Here is a 24440-nt window from a genome sequence, read left to right on the forward strand (position 1 = left end):
AGTTTCATTTTGTCCGTTTGACTAGCCTGACATCTACAGCCTTGACATTGTTATTCTGTTTTTCTCTGTGTGACTGATTTCTTTGACACAAAGGTTCTCTGTGTGAAAGTTCAATTGTATTGTAAATATAAACAAGATACGCAATCAATATGCAAGATATCACAAATGTTCAGAAACGAAAATATGTGAAAAACTCTGAAGAAGCTGTTAAAAGAAGAAATGCTGCTCGCACAGACAGAAAGCCACTTTCTCCTTCCATCTGGCCTGTTCGTGTTTACATCGCGTGCCACGCGTTGTGCTATTTTTCCTAAGCCCCGCCCCTTTTTATGTTGCATGATGGGAGAGGCCGGATTGGCCGTGACTTGACACCATCACGCAGTGTTAGTGTTCCGGGTATTCCCCGCCGGTTTTCCAGAAATATGACGATCGATATAGCACCATATACGGGAAGACGCTCAGGACTCGCAATATAAAAGATAACCGACCACTTCATGTCCCTAACAGGCGCACATGTTTCTGTGTGGACGTTAAAGCTTAAGTTAACCAACCGACCTTACCAGTCCTGGGCTGGAGATATTCTGATGTAAAATTACAGATTCTCGGATTTTTTTAGAAACTATTTTTCTGATGTAAGATTTACCATTATTTTGTTTCCGTGTCTTTTTTTTCTCTCATGTAGACGGGAGCACGAACATTTATATCTGAGTGTGCTGTGTACGTATATGCTGGCTTGTAGTTGTCTTTGTCGTTATTGTTCCATATCGTATTTTTTCATCTACTTGTGTGTGAGTGTGTGTGTGGTATATATATATATATATACTACACGCTATTGTTACCCTTTCGCTAGGTATGTGTGTTTGCTTGTCTGTTATTTGGTTTGTTTGTTTGTTTGTTTGTTTGTTTGTTCGTTTCAGATTGAGGCTGCTGTTCAATCTGTGTTTGAATGTGTTTGGCTGGTTTATTCATTATTTTCAACAAATGACATTTTTCAAGTAATTCTGAACATTACAGATCCCGTTCAAACCTAAGTGACGCGAAAATGTTGATAAAGAGGCCGTGACAACCCTAGTGCTTTTTTATCTTTTCTTCCTATTCACACGCGTTGTATACATCTATCTATCTTCATCTCTCTCTCTCTCTCTTCAGTCGAACTCTTTCTTTATACTGTTTCCGATGGCAAAATAATGAATACAGAATATGTAACAAAAACTTCCAGGAGTTTGGCCAGTATCGCAACAAAATGACAAAACTTCTTTGAATAAAGACAGACACGTCTTCAAAGTCAGCCTGCAAATCAGCAACTTAAACAGTAGTAATGTAACTTGGCATCTCTTTCTTGTTTGATTGATTTGTTTGCTTGCAGATAACGGGAGATGAAGAAATGGAACAGATTCAAATCTGATTTTGCACGGAAGTCAGCGTGGTTCAAACCTTCTGTGCTTGTGGTGTTGGCGAACCCCGTCATCCTATTAGTATTAGTGATGTGCTTGTTCATTGTGTCTCCTGTTCTTGATACGCGTCGTAACTCGGAGAGTTACCGTCGCACCGTTGGAAGTGCTAGTGAAATGACGCGGGGTGACAAGAACAGATACTGTTTCAAGGAGGATAGACAATCATGTCTGGAAAAAGGCTACCGTGTCAAGCTTCTAGAAAACCGGACTCTATGCTGCGGAGAGCTCGGGGAACACCTTTACGGCCTGATGTCTGAGGTAAAAGTATTGTTGTGAACACATACAAAACCTAGTTTTGTGTGCATGTGTTTTGTTTGTGTGTGTGTCTTTTCTTTTCTTATTTTTGTGAAGTAAGGTGATTGCAGCTGTCTGGTTCATTAGTGCTGGTTTCGCCACGATGGGTGGTGTTATCCCTTATAAAAACCTGTTTAGGTCTGAGATCGTTAGTGTGTCTTTAATTGTTTGGGAGGGGGTGTCAGTGTGAATGAAAACTGATGTTACTTAGGGGTGACATTGTAAGCAAAGGTGACTCTGCAGGCTGCAGTGAAGGTCATACCTCCACCTAGTTTAATTTTTAAGACTGCTTTTAGAGGTGAGGGTAAGAGTGAAATAGGACGTAGAAGGACTTAACTTTGATGACTGTTGTAGAGGTGTCAGTGTAAATAAAAGTGACTTTACCTAGCAGACTGCTGCAGCCGAGTCACAGTGAAAAAAAAAGTTTCTATACTTATCAGATTACAGTGCAGGATAGAGGCGGGAATGAAAACTATGTTTAAGGCACAAACTGGTTGTGATGGGATGACAATGTGAATACAAATGACTTCACAGTGTAACGCACTGTTGTGAGGGATATAAGGTAAATTAAAAATGAGTCTCCTTTTAAGATAGCCTACTGTGAGAGTGCCAATGTGAACTGAGGCTGACTTCACAGACTTCAGTGGGTTGCTTATATTTTACAGATTACGTTGGTTGTGTCAGTTGTATAAAATACAGACTGCATGTTACGGACAATCATTCTCGGAGTTTGTGAAATAAACAACTGACTATACTTTTCGTCGCAGTAACAGTGTGCACACGAAGTAAGCTGGAGTTACAGTACGTGTATGTACAAGAACTTTACGGGACTGTTGTTGCAGTTGCACTGTTGAAACTGATCGTTTTGAATGATAGCCTGAATAGAAATTCAGCATTTAGCTGTGAATTGTGACAGTAATTTGGACTCTTGCAAAAGTTTTGGTTTTGATGATAACATTATATCTTAAGGCTCACATCCAGATAAATAACTGTTCACTTTGTAGGAAAATAATAGTTTAGAGGTAAGCTATCTTTTATTTTTAGTTTTTAGTTGGTAGATTCTTTCATTTCCAAGAATGCTGCGTTGGGTGTGTTTATTTCTTTAGTTGTATTTTTTCGCCTGAAGCACATTTCTATCGATCGGCCTTTGTTACAACAGGAAAATGCTATAGTTTCGCGTGATTACTTTCTGATTGTTTTGTTTTAGGCTATCGTTTTGTCGCCTTCACGTGCACATAAATGTGTCTATACACGTACTTTGATCAATGCTATTCTCATTTATGAATACATGTATATAGACATATTCTGATGTAAAAAGATGCGCATAGTGAGTCACATAACAATTAAACATACGTATGCAGTACAACACACACACACATTCACACACAAACACACACACAAACACACACAAAAACACACACTAACATACCGTGGCACACACACACACACACACACACACACACACACCACACCACACACACACACACACACACACACACACACACACACACACACACACAAAGTGGGACCATAAATAGGTTATTGCCGGGTGGAAAAAGCACACGGAAGAGGAAGATCGTGTCATGACTCCAAAAATATGGATATCAAATCACAATTTTGACTGAAAAAAGCAGGGGAATTGTTTGTGTGTTTTACAACTCATCAAACCAGGAAGAGTTTAGGACTATATACATATTAAATCCGGTTAAGTATTCAGTCTTTTACACGGGCACTTAAAATAAATTTGCCTTTTAAAGGTGTCGTTTGTTTGGCTGGTTGGTTTGCGGCATCCTGTTACCCACCCCTTCTCTGATTGTTGCTGTTGCCTTGGAAGTTCTTGTTGTTCTTGCTTTAGTTGTTATTATCAAGTGTGCCACAAAAAGGGCGCCATACAAGGCTTGAACTTGAGATCTGGTGCGTTCGTACGACGGTGGGAGAGCCTTTAGACATGCTAATAACCTATACAAATAACTTTTGTTTTGATCAGATTATTTTTCATAATCTCATTAGCAAAGTGTAATGTTCAAAACTTTTTACGTTGTAATCGTGTAATAAGATTTTGTTTTTGAGTGCTCAGTTTACGTGAGTAATCGTAGATGATTGTCGTAAAGCCGACCAACAATGCATGTCAAGTTGGTTTGGTATATTGAAAGGCAATGGAGATACACTGGTTTTAAAAACAGGCGAGTTAAGATAGACGTGTGTAATTAGTTCAATAAGCAAAAGAAACACAAGTTCATCTTCTACTGTGTTACACAAGACATACAATCGTCAATGTACAGTAATTTTACGTGAACAGTGTTGTTAATTACATACATACTTTGAGTATAGATATTTATGAAGAAACACGACAGCTCAAGATGTGATGATTATAACAAATTGAAATCCAAATGATAAAGGACTAGTATAATGGAATGATTACATTTGATTTGCATACATTAACTGACATGAGTCGGCTTGAATAAATAAAGTAAATTTAAATATGACACTGTAGATGATATCACTGGCAATGCTGAAAGGTCATGTGTACAGATGACTCATTGACAGACGCCTTATATTTTAACTGAACACAGATAACAAAAAAACACAAAATGTTGATCTTCTAGGCTAGTGAACAATTTCCAACAATAGTTGGTTATGTTTGCAACGCCTCAGTGAAAAGTACATCTCACTAGCATAAATACCCGGTGTAATATCGCCAACTCCAGCAGTGTGTTTCAACCGTTCCATCAAGCAGCTTAGAGAGTTCTGTACCGATCGAAGTGAGTGACTGGGCCTACCACAACACACCTCGCGAGTCGGAGTCTAGCCAATCAAATGCCAGACCGAGGCTGTCAATCAAACCTAGGCTAATAATAAACAGCTGTTTTTCTGATAATGTACTTGTGAATAGCCTCCGGGTCATTTTCCGGGAATTCCTGACTAATCCTTTTCGGTTTTCCGAAAAATTGCCTCGTTATCACCATTAATCTGCCACCACGGAAGCATGATCACGACGCCCCCCCTCCCCCCTCCTAAACACACACACACACGCGCGCGCACACACACCGTGACACACTCACACACACACACACACACACACACACACACACTGACACACATACACACACACACACACACACACACATCACGCCGACCTTTCAGAATCCGGTGGCCTTAATATTTTGATAAAACAAATTGACATAAATTTATCTTCAGCCGTGTACGTGTCACCGTGCACTTAGCCGACATTTTATTCACTTTAAAAATAGCATGCAACCCAGAATATTTAATGATTGCTTTGTTTTCAGAAATCAATGTAATATTAGGCCAAAAAAAAAATAGGTCTGTTTACGGTAACCCGACCGACCCTATTTTTTTCGCGCGACCCTAGACATTTTTTTGGGCATTTGGGGAAAAAATAAATTAAAAAAAAAAAAAATCTTGTTTTTTTTTTGCAAAATAACTTAAAAATATGGTTTTTTGGAAGGAAAAAAAAATCCCGACCTACCAACCCTATTGTTTTGCCTATGTTACCGTAAACAGACCTCTTTTTTTTGGCCTTAGCATGCACCACTGATAATAAATAGGTTGTGCATCTGTCTGTCTGCCTGTTCGAGTGTCTGTCTTAGTCTATCTGTTGCCCGTCTTTCAAAGTTGGCCAACTAAAATCATCTAATACGTGGACGATAAACATGAGTTTTTCTAAGACAATAGTCACAATAGTGAAGATCAACTTACTTTTTTTTCTAGACCTTGCAAAGTAAATGCGCATTACGTCAGCACTGAGACACTCGAACTTTACAAGTATGCATGAAGTTAGCAATTAGGGCCTACTTCAGGAAAATCATTGATTACCGTACGGTGTTTAAAGTTAAGTGAGTCATTTCCCTTTAAATCGTTTCAAAAGACTTGTCAAGCTGTTAAATGTTTCATTAGGTTCACAAACCATTGACCTACTCAGCCTGGTGTTATATTATGTCAGCAATAACTTGATGCAATTAACCAAAATATTTCCCGAGTACTTAATAACAATTTCAAGATAAACTTACTGTTTACTTCATAGCACAGCGATCAGCGTAGTAGGGTAGGCATGGTCTCACCAATCAGTCATTGCCATTACCTTATTTACCACCTCTTCCGTACCCCCGTACAACCCTAGCAAGTAACACAACACAATTTCTCAGTAACCATCGACCTTAGATTCCGTGTGCCCTATTTTGAGAAAACAAAACAACTGACATCAATCTCCGTCCGCGTGTGACCGTGACATAAACATCATTATAAACCCAGAATATTTCTTGATTGTTCTGTTTTCAGAAAGTCGGTTTTGAAAATATCAGTCAGTTTTCATGAGAAAGAAGTCGCGTCAGAAAATGATGACAAAGCTAGTCAGTTCCGAAAAATGAGAAATTTCGGGTATTCCCGATATGTCTGATCGAGTAACAGCTTGAAGCTTCGTAAACATGCGGGGTTTTCCCCTTTTTTTTTGTATATATATATAGTCTGATGCACGGAACATTATTTGTTGTGAGGATATTGGCTTTTCTCGGAAATTCCGGATTCGCTTTCGCTCCCTCCGCCACTCCTCGCCACCACATGACCCCTCCCCCCCCCCCCCCCCCCCCCCCCCTAATTATCTATATAAAGCACAACGCCGGGGTTTCTCAGAAGTCGGATAATGGTCGGCAAGTTAAAGCCACTAGATACAACCTTTCCAAGACTTCTCTGGGTTTTTTAATATATTTTTTTTATATATATTTAGTCAAGTTTTGACTATTCACAAAAACTTCAGGTGCAACGTGACAAGACACAAATCCGTGGGTGTTTAGGCTGTCAACCCTAGCATCCATAGGTGCTTGCATTTGACATTATATTATACCCAATTAATCAAAATCATGTTCGTTACAATGATCAACTGGAGATTAAGGCAGTGTGACACGAGTGATCAGCCCTAAAACCAGACTGGTTAGGGTGAAATAATGTATTGTGGTCAAAGTGGGTTACTTGGTGTTTGTTTATATGTTTTTCAAGTGGTTTTGATAATACAGAAAATATAGAAATAGGTCTTTAATTTGAGAGAGAGACAGAGAGTGAGAGAGAGAGAGAGAGAGTGTGAGTGTGTGTGCGTGTGTGTGTGTGTGTGTGTGTTTACCTATATATCTATGTTTCTATTTCAGGAGTTGCGAGAAAGACTGGAAACAGACGCTTCTAAAGGTGCGTACGCGTCAGCATATAAGCTTCATTCCCATCACATCACTACGGAAGACTCCTTCCTGTATGACTCAGTTGGGCTCACCATCTTAGATCTGGCCAGGCTTTTACAAAGGATGAAACCCTCCCTCCATTTGGTCACATACCAAAAATCCACACCCTGACTGCTTGTGGTGGTGAGTTGGAATTTAGTGAAGACTCAAATTCTTTGAGATAAAAAAAAGTCCCACTAGTACAGAGAGCACCCAGGCTGTTCATGTTTGGTATGTGACCAAGTGGAGGGATGGTCTTATCCCGTGTAAAAGCATGGCCAGATGTGAGATGGTTAGCCAAACTGCACGGGTTACACGTGAAGGAGTATGCCTTAACAGACGATGAAATATAAAAGATAAGTTTATGTGTACAGTCATGACTTCATCAGTATTTTTATTTCAGTATTTGTACAGTACATCTACTTTCAGAAGTGAATAGTGTTCAAAGAAGGCCGTGAAAAAAAAACAGAGAATAAGATCGATGCTGAATCGGTCTTGCGTGACCCCCCTGAGTTATCGATACAATAAACAACAACAACCTTGTTGTAGAAAGGAAGATAGGCATGAACCCAAACTGAACAAAAATGTACTACGTGTTGGTCATAATATGGTGCATTAAACGTGCAGTGCTCAGGAAGTGACCGCAAACAAGAGATTTATGACACAATTTAAAAAGTATCCTGCAATATTAATACATGTACAGCTTTCATACCCTGTCTGTATTGACGGCACTATCTCGGAACCATGCGCGACATTTTCCTGATCAAGTTTCTTCTTTAAAATGGACACTGAACCTAATAATTCAGTTGTCCTCTTTGTATTTTCCTTATAGGTAGAAATTTGGATCGTATCAAGGGGTATATACATCAGCTGCATGTCGACCCTTCCGCTGTACAAGCACGACCAGCTGCGCACGTGGGAATATTACAGAATGGAAATACTACTGGACCAGGTGTGTGCCCATTTTCCTTTTCCTTTTTGTAAATATTTAACACAATATTCAGACACCAAAACAGAAGGTCTGTTGTTGCTTGCCAACCTCTTTCTGGCTACTCCTGCAACGGCACTTGGAATACATCAGTGAGTGGAGAGGGGGGACCTGCTGCAGCCTGTTTTCCATATCACCTCAGCCCAGACCTGTGCCCTGGAGAAAAATCCTCTCAGGCACACAGCCATGGCCCAACGGGTCCGACGGATGCCGACGACAATACACAACACTCACGAGATCATGCATAGATTTACGGGTATTGAACGAAATAAACACAAATCATGTGGAATAGATATGTAGTAAAAAGATAATACAGACATGTGAAGTGAGCTTCAGCAGAGGTTTAGGGTTTTCGGATAACGAAAGGTTCTTCCTATTATTCTGAACAATTGTTTTGTGTGAGGTATATATTTTATATATTTTGGTAATTTCACTGCTTCTAAAGATGCTTCAATTGTAATTTACCACAAAGGTATGTTTAATGATACATGTACTGTCATTAACTTTGCCCCTCATCTAAATTTAGTTCCCTGTTGATGTCATTTTCATGTTTTTCTTTGTATTTGTGACTGTACAACGCCATTGCTTTTGCAGATTCCGGAGCTCCTCGTATACACTGGGAAAAGTCTGGAGAAGGATCATTCGTATCTGGGGGACTTATTCATGGAGGTGACCGGTTGACAGTTACAAAAGCTGGCTACTATTATGTGTACACTGGTTTGCAGTTTAATGTTGATCCCAAGACAGTCGAATCTGGGGCCCTTGTGGCTTACATCTACAGGTAAAAATCATTCTGAAAGAGCTTTCTACATTTTTGTATTTGATTAATTTTGTTTAAATGTATTATTCATTTGTTGTTTGCTTTTCTTTTCTTGAATTGAAGAACGGCATCTGTGAGTAGATTTATGATTGGCCACAAAATTAAAGTCCAATTTTGGCAATGTCTTTGCTTTTAAAAATATCTCTATTGTTTTAAAGTCCAACTAGAAAATGGTTAAATTTTTTGGTCGTTCCATTGTGCTTGAATATGACAATGAAAACTTTCAAATGAAAATCCCTTCAAAAAACCGATTCAAATTCACGTCGTAATTATCAATGATTGTATTCTACAAACATCGCGACAGGGATGGCCTCACAAAGAGCCTGGTTTGGCAGACCTCATAATTATGGCAGTCCTATTAAAAAGGTCACTTCACCAGAACTACACTCAAGTGTTTGAGAGCGTGGGGCAAAGGGGTGACCCAAGCGCGGTCACCACAAAGCATTAGATATAGGAGGCAAAGCGGTGTCCCTCTTGGGGTCACCACACAGCTTTAGATATATGAAGCAAAGGTCACCACAAAGCGTTAGATATGTGAGGCAAAGGGGTGACCCTAGTAAGGTCACCACATAGCTTTAGATATATGAGGCAAAGGTAACCACAAAGCGTTAGATATATGAGGCAAAGGGGTGACCCTAGAAAGCCCACCACAAAGTGTTAAATATATGAGACAAAGGTGTGACCCTAGTAAGGTCACCACAAGGCGTTAGATATATGAGGCAAAGGGGTGACCCTAGTAAGGTCACCACAAAGCGTTAGATATATGAGACAAAGGTGTGACCCTAGTAAGGTCACCACAAGGCGTTAGATATATGAGGCAAAGGGGTGACCCTAGTAAGGTCACCACAAAGCGTTAGATATATGAGACAAAGGTGTGACCCTAGAAAGCCCACTACAAAGCGTTAGATATATGAGACAAAGGGGTGATCTAAGTAAGGTCACTATAATAAGGCAATAGATATGGGCAAAACTACTATTAGAAAAAATTGCTTCTGCAGCTGGCAACGCTTCTGCTTAAAATGTGTTGTCCTACAATGTTGTTTGATGTTGTTTTTGGTGTATTGAATTGAGGTTGATTTTGCACACAGTTCTTTTGCTTTTAATAGCGTTTTTTCCTGCAGCACATGATGAATGATTCCGCTGGAATACGCCGTCTGTAAATGTTGGATCGCTACTCAAGCTTTTCATGCAGTGTCTCCTTGAATTGAGTGTACACTGAATAATAGCTTGTTGTTGCTATTTTTCAGAATGAATCATTTTTTTTAATTTACAACAGCGAAATGACTGCTTGTCGCTGATGCAATGGTTGCTGCTCCTTGGGGAAAGATAGTTTCTGCTCACTGGATGATGGCATCTTCGTGTTGGTGCTTTCAATGTGTGACTCTGCTCGGATCAACTGCGTGTCAAGCGACAGGTATGCGCTGCTGCCTCTGCATATATGTAGTCCTTCACTCTAAGGGTCGCTGCTGCAAGGTATATGGCGTGTGTCTGCTGCACCTTTTGGATCCAGTAATGCTTATTGAAGTACTCACGTGAATGGAAACACTGTTTTTTTGGAAAGAATACATTATCTGATTGTCTTGGTTGTATTTAGTAGATGCCATAGCTTATTACGCATGTGACTGATCAACATCTTGGAATGGGGAAAATATTCGACGCGTCGGCTCCTGCAAAGACCTTCCGCGCGGAGGTCATCCCGGGTGTCGCCTTACGTGGACCGTTATACTTGGCTTCTGATGACAGGACTCAACAGGAGCACCGCTGATGGCTCTCTAACACAGGACGAAAGCATGATCTCATTGTATTATTTGCAGCTAGCTGTAATCCCCACCACACTACAACTTGCGATGACCGAACAATCTTCCTCTCGATGTTGTCTGATAATCAAAACTCTGGGGTCCCAAATGCACTGCTTTAACCCTTGACCAACACATCTTCTCCTCCAGGCACGTTAACGGCACAAGGGAAAGCCGACGCAAGTTGATGATGGCTCGTGAGTCCTCCTGCAAAAACACCCGCGGCAACATAGCAGGCCCGGTGTCAGTATACATGGCGGGCATCTTTCTGCTGAGGGACAAGGATGAAATCAGCATCAGAACCCACAGCCAGAGTCTGCTGCGCAGGTCACCAGCCACCACTTACATGGGGATGCATATGGTCTGATAGTCACCAGACTGTTAAAAGCAACTCTGGATTTTTGCACACAATTTTGTTTAAATGTTTAGTCCTGTACGATTCTGAATTCAGATTAGTGGTGTTTGGTTTTGTTAGTCAAATAGGATCTAGTTCAAATGATAATTGCTTCTTTTTTTTATTGTTACTTAAGGAGAATGTTTAATTATTGTGTAGAGGATGTAATAGACATGCTCACACATGGGGAACAGTCAGATATTGGACAGAAAATGACAAAAGTTAGATTTGTAAGAAAACGGTGCACCTTATCAATTTGTATCAACCATTTGAGGAAAAAACCACTTTAATAACAAACAATATTCGGTTACAAGTAATTCGTTACAGAATGAATACAGCTTTTACAAGTCTTTGAGAAATAAAAACTTCATCTTACATTTTGCAGCACAATGGCCATATCATGCCAACACAAAAACACAATCACTATGGTGTGGTTTTTGCTTCGCTCTTCTACACGAGTCGTTATTGTGTACAACTCGCCAACATGCCTTTCTCGCAACTATCAAGCGATGTACTACATTTTCAGACTGAGAGTCGCATTTAAATGGTCTACCCGCAAAAACTACAGTACACAACAGGATATTCATGTTAGTGATCGCACAATTGTCTGTTTGTTTGTTTGTTTGCTTAACGCTCAGTCCACCACGAAGGGTGATATCAGGGCGGTGCTGCTTTGACATATAACGTGCGCCACACACAAGACAGAAGTCGCAGCACAGGCTTCATGTCTCACCCAGTCACATTATTCTGACACCGGACCAACCAGTCCACAATTGTCTGTGATGAGGAGCTTCGGGAGCATGATGAAAGACTGAGTCTGCTGTTTTCAAACGTTCTAGCACAACTCTGGATAAAATGTATTCGTTTCAAAATACTTCCAACAAATTCCTAGCATTAACACCATCGAATGTCGGTGTTTCCCGATGAAAACATGCTCGGCCAGGCAAGACCCTGGTCCCGGGTACGGGCCATCTGGTAATTTCTATACACGGCGATTACCTTACAAAAGGTATGAGAAACAGCTACGATTCTTATGATTAAGAACATTTGTTGTTCCGGAAAATGTAATCATTGAAAGGATAATAATTATGTCTATATCAATAAAACAAAACATCTTCCCTTCTTTCCACAGATCAAAAACGTAAAACGTTTCGAATGGGGCTTTTGATATATTTTATGAACCAATGACTGTGATATGATGAAGGCAGCATGACAGTGCAATACATGTATGTATATGTATGGGTTACATCACCAAAGATTTATAGTATGAATTATGATATTCATGTCGTGAAGACCAGATCGAATATGAAAGACACGCATGTGTGTGTGTGTGTGTGTGTGTGTGTGTGTGTGTGTGTGTGTGTGTGTGTGTGTGTGTGTGTGCAACTTCTTATAACAAAAATGGATAGACGAATTTCAGCTCTTTGTCACAAATAACAGCTTATCCTCCTGTCGTAATCACAAACAAAGATCTTATGCTGTAGTTGTTAAGCTATCTGTCATAAACTGCAACACTGTAACTCCAACATCTGTCATTGCCCTTAAAATAGATCATGCGATGCTTTTATACTCTTTGTCATAAACATTAACAACAGCAACGGGAAATTTAGGCAAGTCTTTCTTCTTGCTACTTGTGCTACCATTAGCTAATCGTAAGTTCGAAGGGAAAACTGAAAGAACACAAAGAGCTTAGGGGGCTTGAATCGTATGCTGGTTTCGGACGGGCGCATTGGCGTGGTGGTAAGACGTCGGCCTCCAAATCGGGAGGTCGTGAGTTCGAATCCCTGCCGCCTGGTGGGTTAAGAGTGGATATTTTTCCGATCTCCCAGGTCAACTTATAAAATTGCTAGATATCTAAGGGATCCTTTTGAATAAGGTGATGGCCATTGCGTATCAGGTATTTCAAAATGTCATTTGACGATCAGCATTTCCCCTAACATTTGTTATCGCTATGTCGACAGACAAGTAGAACGTGTTCTTCTCGGTTGATAAGTAGCACAGCTATTCTGTCTGTCTGTCTGTCCCTCCAACCCTCTTTGGTTGTGCTTGTATGATTGTGTTGTATTAGTCTGCTGGTGTTCCTTCTTGTTATCTCTCCATTTGTCAGTAAACACTGTGCTCAGTAGAATCATTTGTTGTTGCTGTTGTCAGGGCCGGACTAGGCGAAGAGGAGGGGGGGGGTTGCCAGTGGTGGCCCAGGGGGATGTCTCCCCTGGCGGCAGGGGCGGATCAGTTCATTTTATGACTGTTTTTTTTCAAAAGTATATTGTGAAGATATGGGTGTGAAGGCGCGAAGCGCCGAGCCGACGACGCGAAGCGCCTAGCTTGCTAGGGGGGTCCGGGGGCATGCCCCCCCGGAAAATTTTGAAAAAAAGGATGCAAAATGGTGCAATCTGGTGCATTCTGAGGATGATCATTACCAGTTTCAGGCAGCAGATTTTGTCACTGATTAATACCCCAAAAATTGAAACTCAATGTAAAATAAAGAAATGCATACCTCATTCAATATTTTTATTTTTTGGCTGGGGGGGGGGGGGTCCGGAAACCCTAGAACCCACCCCCCCCCTCGTTGTGGGGGTCAGGGGGCGAAGCCCCCTGAAGCTGACGGGTAGGTCATATTCTGAGATAGGAAAATGGTCGCTCCTTGCATGAAACGGCATAAAATAAGCAATAATAAAAAAAAAATTAAATAAGTAAGGTACATGTTTAGGCTAGGGGGGGGTTGCGCAACCCCCATAACCCCCCCGGTAGTCCGGCCCTGAGTTGTTGCTGTCTCGTGTGGTCCAGCGACTGTGTGCACGTGTCGTATCTCATGTCAAAATAGGAAGGGGGGGGGGGGGGAGGCTGGGGTACAAGACGTAGGTTCATCTCAGCTTTAATTGTGCAGAAATACAGGCGCCCGACACAGCCGGTGCAACACAATCATACAGCCACAAAAGCAAAAAACTTGCAAGAGGTGATGTCGGGCGCCTGTGAAATAAAATGCAACTTGGAGGCGGATGACATTAGCGTGTATCAAAGCATCTGGCATGGCTCAGTCGATCGCAGTACCGTCGCTTATAATTTCCTTCTTATAACAGAAGAAGATTACACGGATGGTGCTTTGAACTTCTTCTTCTTCAGCGTTCCAGAATTTTTTGTGGTTACGTGTGAGCTCGTTTGCCCATTTGGGTTCCCCACACTATACTCTGAGAGCATAGTCAGCTCACTCCGCTTTCGTTGAGTAGGCATGCTGGGTATTTTCGTGTTTCCATAACCCACCGAACTCTGACATGGATTACAATATCTTTTTCGTGCGTACTTGGTCTTGTGCTTGCGTGTACACACGGGGGTGTTCGGACACCGAGGAGAGTCTGAACACAAAGTTGACTCGGAGAAATAAATCTCTCGCCGAACGTGGGGACGAACTCAGGCTGACAGCGGCCAACTGGATACAAATCCAGCGCGCTACCGACTGAGCTACATCCCCGCCCGGTGCTTTGATCGACTGGACCGTGTCAGAAGCCTTGATACCAGTTCCTGTGTAACGTCGCCAAATGTTCTTTCTTTTCTGCAGTTATCCCTTTCGATTTTCATTATATGTTGGTCAAATCGTGAAAAGGTTAGCAAAAGCTTGTATCACCTGTAACCACATTTTGAAAAGTAGAAGCCACCGTGTAACGTCGCAGAACTATTGGTTTTTTACTAACCGACATTATCAGGTACAGAAGTAAAGGTAGAATTGCTGATAATTATAGAAGAACATGTATCCAGAAATGTTGAAAATAGTTTAAGCATTCTTTTTCTAACTCTATTTCAATTTTTGTAAGTGAATACATTTTGTGTGCATGTGCGTTTCCTTTTCAAATGGAATCAACAATTTAACAAGTTATACTATTCATTGATCTTGTATTGTTTTATGTGACGGGTGCTTCTGTGGATGTGAGCGAGTGATATATATTGATAAACGTATCTGAAAACTCTCTCTCTCTCTTTCTCTCTCTCTCTCTCTCTCTCTCTCTCTCTCTCTCTCTCTCTCTCTCTCTCTCTCTCTCTCTCTCTCTCTGTCACACACACACACACACCACACACACACCACACACACTACTCTCTACTCTCATACACACACATTACACACGCACACGCGCTCACTCACATCGAAAGTCGACAGCCCTCAGCAACGCTCGATCTGAATATACCTATTATTCTATTCATATCATATAGAAAACTCAATCTTGAACAGAATAACAGGATTTAAACAAGTCGCGTAAGGCGATAATACAACGTTTAGTCAAGCTGTCGAACTCACAGAATGAAACGGAACGCACTGCAATTTTTGACCCAGACCGTAGCATCGTCAGTCCACCGCTCGTGGCGATGGCAGACATGCCAGAATAGCGCGGTAGTGTTTGCGCTGTATCTCTATTCTTTTTAACTTTCCAATCTTGTTTTTAATCCAAACATATCATATCTATATGTTTTTGGAATCAGGAACCGACCAGGAATAAGATGAAATCGTTTTTAAATCGGTTTCGGAAATTTAATTTTAATTATAATTTTCATAATGTTAATTTTCAGAGCTTATTTTGTTTTTTATCCGAATGTAATATATTTATATGTTTTTGGAATAAGAAAATGATGTAAAATAAGATATACAAAAATAATTTGGATCGTTTTATAACAAATTTATTTTAATTACAATCTTCAGATTTTTAATGACCACACTCATAAATTAATTTCTAAGCCTCCAAGCTGAAATACAATACCAAAGTCCGGCCTTTGTCGAAGATTGCTTGGCCAAAACTTCAATCTAATTGATTGAAAAATGAGGGTGTGACAGTGCCGCCTCAACTTTTACAAAAAGCCGGATATGACGTCATCAAAGACATCTATTTAAAAAAAAAGGAACTCTCATGTATAGTTTTATGAAGATCGGTCCAGTAGTTTACTCTGAATCGCTCTACACACACACAGACAGACAGACACACACACGCACACACACACACAGACAACACATACACCACGATCCTCGTCTCGATTCTCCCTCTATGTTAAAACATTTATTCAAAACTTGACTAAATGTAAAAATACAGTTTCTGCAGAAAAACTAGGTCTTTCAACACGTGATACTCTGACATGATCGATCGATCGTTCATACCTGTCTAACAGAAAGTGGTTTCTACGAATGGGTTTCGCAAAAGCTATTTCTGAGAAACTCTGCCACGCGAAGGATCAATAATACAACAGAGCTGACTTCCCAAATCGGTATACGCCCTCCTGGAAAATGGTTTTTCCACACTTTGGAAGTGAATGAAAGTAGGGACTTGTTTTGCAGAGAACCTTCCTCATCCTTACTCCCACCGGCCCCAAATAGAATACTTGTAAAGCTGAATACACCAGCATAATGATGATGTAACAGAGTAGACATTCCTATTTGAATAACAACGCCAAAAAGACACTTTCATATAACCAAACAGAATACACGAGTATAAATAATTACACCTAATAAAAGATTATTTTCAACCAAAATAAGAATGCATAATAATTGTGAAAGGAAAGGTTAAAGAGAATAATATCTAACAAGAAAACTGTCTGAAATAGCCCAAAGCGCTTGGGGGTTGTATTTAAGTGACCACACACCAGGAATACCTTAAAATAAACATTTGCGCACTGAGTTACTCAAATTGAAAACGACTGTGTTTTGAGTAAGAATCCCAGACTGTTATTCTCATTGTGACGCTCTTTGCGCGAGTCATAATATTTGTCCTACCTCTCGACCCTGAGTATTTCATGCGCTATTCCTTGAGATACTGATTTTGAATTGAGCCAAGAGCTACAGAGTTCGTTTCTTTGCGAATTTGCGTTCAAAGGTGTTTTTCCCATAATATAACAATGCACAGCTCGAAAATATGGTCACGAACAAATCAACGGTACTTCGAAGAAAGAAGAATAACAACACGATTGTCCAATACGACTTGCATTTTGACGTGAGCGCTGTAAATTCTCCCTACCTTCAAAGCAGACGAAAAGCAAACATCTTCATTTTCTTCAAAGGATGAAATCGTTGGTCATAAAGTTTTGCAGGACGCACACATACACACGCGCACACACACACACACACACACACACACACACACCCACACACACACACACACACACACACACCGTGACACACACACACACACACACACACACACACACACACACACACACACCGCACACTATGCTATGCCATGCGAATTCAAGTTCACAAATACAGACAACTCATTTCCCAAGGAGATACGTGTATCAACGACCTGGGTGTCCGTTCCGGTAGGCTTACGATCATTACCTTTTCGGGGATGGCGCCAAGCAACCGATTACAGCTACCCAGTGTATATAATTACATATCAATCAATCAATCAATATGAGGCTTATATCGCGCCTATTCCGTGGGTACAGTTCTAAGCGCAGAGATTAAAAAAACAATAATAATTATTTATTTTTTTTGCAATTTATATCGCGCACATATTCAAGGCGCAGGGATTTATTTATGCCGTGTGAGATGGAATTTTTTTACACAATACATCACGCATTCACATCGGCCAGCAGATTGCAGCCATTTCGGCGCATATCCTACTTTTCACGGCCTATTATTCCAAGTCACACGGGTATTTTGGTGGACATTTTTATTATCTATGCCTATACAATTTTGCCAGGAAAGACCCTTTTGTCAATCGTGGGATCTTTAACGTGCACACCCCAATGTAGTGTACACGAAGGGACCTCGGTTTTTCGTCTCATCCGAAAGACTAGCACTTGAACCCACCACCTAGGTTAGGAAAGGGGGGAGAAAATTGCTAACGCCCTGACCCAGGGTCGAACTCGAAACTTCTCGCTTCCGAGCGCAAGTGCGTTACCACTCGGCCACCCAGTCCATATGGCTGACTTTGACACCGCATAACCTCAGTTGTGACTGAAAATGCCTGGAATGTTTAACTGAAACCCGTGAAGAAATAAAAGTCTCCTTGATCGGTCTTTAAACATTAGCACGTCCACATTTTAAAGCAATACTGATTGTCTGCCTGTTGCGGCCGATGTGTTTCTTTTGGTGAAACTTTGCAGAAAATGACCACGCTTTATAATGCCGGGAGAGGTGTTTCAATGTGATGCCCTTTTATCTGTAGGTAGCACAAAGGTTTTATTAAACGACTCTCTGATAAAACGAGTTATATATTTCAATTTGGAATATTGAGAAAGGGTAGACTCGGTCAGTGTGGTACTTTCCAATTGAAATGATTGTGTCTGTTTCTGTTTGACGTATCAGCCCAGGGCTTGTATATACAGAGCCCTAATATTCGTATTTTATTGGGATGAATTAAAAGATTACTCAATCAATCAATATGAGGCTTATATCGCGCGTATTCCGTGGGTACAGTCATAAGCGCGGGGATTTATTCTTTTATTTTTTTTATTTTTATTTTATGCATCTTATATCGCGCACATATTCAAGGCGCAGGGATTTATTTATGCCGTGTGAGATGGAATTTTTTTTACACAATACATCACGCATTCACATCGACCAGCAAATCGCAGCCATTAATTTTCGGCGCATATCCTACTTTTCACGGCCTATTATTCCAAGTCACACGGGTATTTTGGTGGACATTTTTATCTATGCCTAACCAATTTTGCCAGGAAAGACCCTTTTGTCAATCGTGGGATCTTTAACGTGCACACCCCAATGTAATGTACACGAAGTATTAGTATTTCCGAGGTAAAGTCAAATACCATGTAACCTCACTTTCAAGACCTCCAAGGATTTGAGAAAAGCACGTCTTAAAATGGACGTAAATTTAGTAAAGAAGTTGTGAACAGAAAATCTGGATGAGCAATTAAGATCCCAAGAGGGCGAAGTCTTAAATCGGTGGGTCTTCTTCTTCTTCTTCTTCTTCTTCTTCTGCGTTCGTGGGCTCAAACTCCCACGTACACTCGTGTTTTTTGCACGAGTGGAATTTTACGTGTATGACCGTTTTTTACCCCGCCATTTAGGCAGCCATACGCCGTTTTCGGAGGAAGCATGCTGGGTATTTTTGTGTTTCTATAACCCACCGAACTCTGACATGGATTACAGGATCTTTTTCGTGCGCACTTGGTCTTGTCAGTGCTTGCGTGTACACACGGGGGATGTTCGAACACCGAGGAGAGTCTGCACACAAAGTTGACTCTGAGAAATAAATCTCTCGCCGAACGTGGAGACGAACTCACGCTGACAGCGGCCAACTGGATACAAATCCAGCCGCGCGCTACCGACTGAGCTACATCCCCGCCCATCGGTGGGTCTTAACTAGAGGGTTTCAACTGAAACATAATGATATAATTGCTGGCGTGAAACTTGCTCCTGTGCCGGTAGCTCAGATGGTAGAGCACTGGACTTGTGATCGGAAGGTCGCAGGTTCGAATTCGGGCCGGGACGGACACGGGTCAACTTTATGTGCAGACCCAGAGACGGATCGGAAGCCATGTCCCACCCCCGTGTCATCACAATGGCATGTAAAAGACCTTGGTCATTCTGCCATAAGTGCAGGTGGCTGAATACACCTAAACACGCAGACACCTGGGTAGCGCGACTCCGTTGCTGCTAGCTTTCCACTGGGAGGAAGCGACCCGAATTTCCCAGCGATGGGACAATAAAGTAATGAAAATGAAAAAAAATGAAAAATGAAAAATGAAAATGAAACAATAAAGAGCAAAGTGCGGACCAGGTGCACAAAGCAAAACTGGGTGCAACCTAATGAGCGCGCGTCTGGGGTGATAACTCTAGACAACTCCTGTGATCTTGCCGCGAGGTGGCGCCAGTTACCAGCCAAAAGAAAGAAGGTGTACAACCTCACCAGAACCGACCATTGTCTGTTTACCGTATAAAATGCACGACTTACACACGAACTGTTACGGGGGCCCGGGTAGCTCAGGTGGTAGAGCACTGGACTTGTGATCGAGAGGTCGCTGGTTCGAATCCGGGCCGGGACGGACACGGGTCAACTTTATGTGCAGACCCAGAGACGGTATCCATCTCCCACCCCCGTGTCACCACAATGGCACGTTAAAGATCTTAGTCATTCTACCATAAGTGCAGATGGCTGATACCACCTAAACACGCAAACATCAAAAGCCGTGAGGGCGTAAAAACTCGAATCGTATAAACCAATTCATGTCCAATATAGGCCCCTTAAAATTTACTTTTACGAACTGTTACCAAATCGATATATGCTATTTGGGACCAATGCAATTTTTTCCCCCTTCTTCGTGTGATCTTGCCGCGAGGTGGCGCCAGTTACCAGCCGAAAGAAAGAGGGGGCATAACCTCACCAGAACCGCCCATTGCGGTCGGATTGGTTGAAATTGTGATTTATTGTGATTCCACCCAATCAGACCCCACGGCTTATTCCCACCAGTTGGGTCACGCGAGTAGCACCCATTTTTGTTCGTGCATCTCAGTCCTCATGTTACACATTTAGACAAAGCAGTGTCCTTGTACTCTTAGCAACAAAATCTAAAAGCTAAATAAGATCCGGGCACTGATGCGCAGCTGTTCTGATTTTGCCCGGGCTTTGTCGACTTCCCGGCCATACTTCAAGTGCACCTGCCTTACCATATATCTATCCACGCACGCCTCAAGCAGGGGGAAATAACCAGCTCGCTTCTTTTTTCCCCTCTTGAACATGCGGCCAGTACAACTGGCCTTGACACGGAACGATTCAAGGGGGGCAATCTCAGTCATCTGAAAGAGGGAAATCCAAACGCAATCCGCCTTGTTCGATTTTATGGGCTTGGACGATAGAGAAAAATAAGAAAATCAAAAGCTGGAGTCCAGTCTGGACGAAACTGCTATCAAGAACGCAGAATTGATTTATTCTGAGATTTTTTTTTAGCCGTAAGCGCCATGTTTATCGGAGCAGGAAGCTCTAGTCCAGAGTGAGGCCCCTTTGTTGGTTTCACTGCGGTGAACAGCAGTTATGTGAAATTTGAAATGAGAAATGGCGCTTACGGCTAAAAAAAAACTCAGAAAAAATCAATTCTGCGTTCTTGATAGCAGTTTCGTCCAGACTGGACTCAACTCAACTCAACTCAAATTTTATTGGCTTCAATTTTCATAGAAGAATTTGTCTTGCGCTTGGGAGAAAGTAAGAGTATAACATATAAAAACAGCATTCATATCACATTTCATGTATCACACACAGTAATCACTAGTATAAGCCTACAATTATCACATTTGTACCTGTATCATACATGCAAATAAATAGTATCACATTTCCACGTATCACACACAATATATACATTACATAACATACAGCAAGCTTCCATCTCCCGCGCCCCCCCCCCCCCCTCCCACACATACAGCTTTTGCTTTTCTTATTTTTCTCTATCGTTGTCAGGGCCAAAAACTGGGATCCCAATCGATCGCAGCCACTGGTCCTGGGATTCTTTTTGTTTAAAGTGATAGACTGGATTTACATTGGTCGATTTCGATGCACGCACGCAATCACTCAGTTATTCGCCCAATACTAAAAAGATGTATTTTCTAACACAGTGTTTTAAAAGATAAACAAGAAATTTATTACGTTCAGACAAACAAACAGGACGTCACTACACATTCACCACCGTTACCTTCCACAAATATAGAATACAAAAAAGACGATCTGAAACACAAGAAAACAAAACGTATAGTTTGGAAAAGGCAATAGCCTCATACTAAAACCAAAACACAATACAGTTGACTTTTCCCCTATCTAGCTGGGGTTTCCTATTGATGCTGCAAAGCCCCTCGGTCCCAGTCCTGTTCCCCCTTGCTAAAGAAACTTCATTGGCTCCCTGCAGAGCTGAGAATCCAATATAAGTGCTGCTGTATCTGCTACAAAATAATATCTGGCTCAGCCCCATCTTACCTGTCTGACCTGTTCACACTCTATACAGCCTCACAATCCCTCCGCTCCTCTGTAGACACTAGAATATTCCGTCTATCTTCTTTTAGTCGCAAACAGCACGGCCAGAGAGCCTTCTCCCACTCTGCTGCCGTTGCGTGGAACTCTCTCCCTTACTCTATCCGACCACGGACCTACATGTAGGTCCGTGATCCGACACTGCCAAACATTCCTTCAAATCAAACCTTAAAACACACTTCACCCAGTATTTCGATTAATTTTATTTCAACATGGTGCATTTTTGAATCAGGTGTTTGAATGTTTGAATGTTTTGCCTGTGTTAGTATGCTTGCAGATTGTATTGATGTAGTGTTTGAGTTTCGTTGTTCACTTGTGTGCTGAATGCTGCTGCACATGCTTTTGCTTTGCTTTGTATGTATTATGTATGTTTGTCATTGTAAAGCGCTTTGAGAATGTAAAGCGCTCTATAAATCTCCCATATTATTATTTTTATTATTATTATGAGATCAAAACCCAGGAAGAAGTCTTTCACCCTTCCTGAAAAATAGCCCCAAATATGGTTCTTGATTCACATTGAGCACAGGGAAACAATTTGCCCTCAAAAATAATATGACAATTCCCAAAAATCCAAAACTCAAAACAAAATTTTGACCCCAACCTAATATGACGCCATCATCTAACTAGGCCGACCAAAGTTCAAAAATGTCTTGTAAATAGTCACATCTTAAAAAAATAAAATAAAATAATGACATCGAAGTTCAGTGCTCAAAAAGTACGAAGTAGCTATTCTGTCTTCCGGAGAGAGGTCTAGAATTCTTTATGATCCAACTGGCTGGTTCGGATCACTATACGGACTGTTGTCAAACACTTAAAAGTCTTTAGAGTCCATTGCCAACTGGTTATGTTTTACTTAACGGTCTGTAGTTCATTCACGTCAAGTTCAGAACATCTGAGCCATGGTTGGTGGCGCAAACCCCATCTGGCGACGCCCCCGTAATCGTGTATTGAGCACACGTCTCCTCTGGGTTGGCCCACCGTCCCTCAACATCAGTTTGGCAACAGCACTGCAGGTGCCTAAACATATGTTATACCGAAACCCCATACAGTAATACAAATTCCGCTTAACAAAAAGTTCCGTAAACATCACATTCACCAATGAACTATTTACAAGTTTTCTAGTTGCACAACAAAAATTAGCCAAAATTTGGTACAACCATTCAAATGTCACACGTGACCTCATTGGAGATAATGAATCAAAACAAGTTCACAATAAATCAAATTTCCAACATTTGATTTTAATTTCCCCATCTGAGAACATGTTTCTTACTGAAGGTCATTTCCTTCTTGGTCTGACTTCCTAGTCAGCCATATTTGAATATTGTTACCTCCATGTTTCACCCTCTAAACCTTGCTAACTCAAAATGTTAAAATCAGGGTATTTCCAAACAAGAGAACTCAATTGAAGTATGCTACACCTCTATCTCACCAAACCCTACGAGAAATGTGATAATTTCAAGACAATGACACAAATAACTATCCATTCATTCTACAACATGGCTATCTGAGGAGAAAAGAAATACTCACAAGTCCCATACAGCAGGGTCCACCCGTGCAAGTCCAAGAATTAAACCCAAGCTTCTCTGTCCGTTAATTTCACCCAACCGTTAGAAATGAAATTCACTACGATTTCAAACAAGAAATACATTAGTGCCCGCATGGGGAAGAAAATAATTCCTTCACAGATGCTTCCAAGGAGAACAGAGAGTTGCTGGAGACCTCCTCAATCTCAGACAGCCAGAAGAAAAGTGAAAAAGCAGGAAGAAAGAGAAATCTGGGTAATGACAAGTTCCTGTCCTAGAACATTCTAGAAACACTGGTTTAAAAAAACTGAATGAAAATATAAGGTTACACAACCACATGTCCCGTTGGCCCAGTGGTAACAACGCCCACCCCACAACTCAGAGGACCCCGGTTCAACCCCCACTCACGCCTATATTTTTTTTCCCTGTAATAATACATTTTTGTTTTGTGTGTGTTCGTGTGTATGTCTGTACATCAATTCCAGTTTTTTCTTTATTTTTTCTCAAATTTATTTTCCAATCATTTACAATGTCAACCTGTGGCTTGACAATCGTCCAAGCCCATAAAATCGAACAAGGCGGATTGCGTTTGGATTTTCCTCTTTCAGATGACTGAAATTGCCCCCCTTGAATCGTTCCGTGTCAAGGCCAGTTATACTGGCCGTGTGTTCAAGATGCTTTTCTCCCTGTTTATTAATGATCTGGCGTCAGACATTATTTGTAAGGGTAAACGTGGAATACAGATGGTGCCTCACCTACTTCAACTATTCATTTTGCTTTTCGCTGATGATTTTGTATTATTTTCTGATACCGTGGTCGGCTTACAAAACCAACTGAATATTCTTGCCCGCAAAGCTAATGACTTGGATCTGGAGGTAAACCTAGAAAAATCAAACATAATTATTTTTAAAAACGGGGGATATAATTATTTCACAGATTGAGAAATGGTTTTTAATCGGCGTCAAGATGAAGATAGTAAACTCTTATAAGT

The 24440-nt window shown here is 41.2% G+C and overlaps 2 protein-coding genes across 3 annotated transcripts in view; one reads left to right on the forward strand and one right to left on the reverse strand.

The window, feature by feature from the left end:
• The window catches only part of LOC138945937 (uncharacterized), a 67134-nt gene extending 60929 nt beyond the window's left edge, over positions 1–6205 (reverse strand). Inside the window, exon 1 of the mRNA XM_070317469.1 lies at positions 5777–6205. The gene's annotated coding sequence lies outside the window, so the exon portion shown is untranslated. The remainder of the gene's footprint in view (positions 1–5776) is intronic.
• On the forward strand, positions 509–14848 carry LOC138945953 (tumor necrosis factor ligand superfamily member 14-like). Of its 2 annotated transcripts, XR_011449140.1 has the most exons (7): positions 509–629; positions 1364–1709; positions 6905–6941; positions 7803–7922; positions 8553–8739; positions 10055–10192; positions 10725–14848. XR_011449140.1 is itself a non-coding variant. In XM_070317491.1 (6 exons), the coding sequence occupies exons 2-6, from the start codon at positions 1374–1376 to the stop codon at positions 10939–10941; spliced, it is 897 nt and encodes a 298-aa protein (XP_070173592.1). In that variant the 5' UTR covers positions 509–629; positions 1364–1373; the 3' UTR covers positions 10942–14848. The 2 variants fall into 2 exon arrangements, 1 of the variants encoding a protein (XP_070173592.1); XM_070317491.1 differs by lacking the exon at positions 10055–10192.
• Positions 14849–24440: the final 9592 nt, after the last annotated feature.

This window comes from Littorina saxatilis, linkage group LG13 (assembly GCF_037325665.1).
Source record: "Littorina saxatilis isolate snail1 linkage group LG13, US_GU_Lsax_2.0, whole genome shotgun sequence".
In the NCBI taxonomy this organism is placed as follows: domain Eukaryota; kingdom Metazoa; phylum Mollusca; class Gastropoda; order Littorinimorpha; family Littorinidae; genus Littorina; species Littorina saxatilis.

Coding starts and splice junctions, on each gene's coding strand:
- LOC138945953 (XM_070317491.1), top strand. CDS start 1,374: ATGAAGAAATGGAACAGATTCAAATCTGATTTTGCACGGAAGTCAGCG. Junction 1,710..6,904: donor TTTACGGCCTGATGTCTGAG/GTAAAAGTATTG, acceptor TTTCTATTTCAG/GAGTTGCGAGAAAGACTGGA. Junction 7,923..8,552: donor TGGAAATACTACTGGACCAG/GTGTGTGCCCAT, acceptor TTGCTTTTGCAG/ATTCCGGAGCTCCTCGTATA.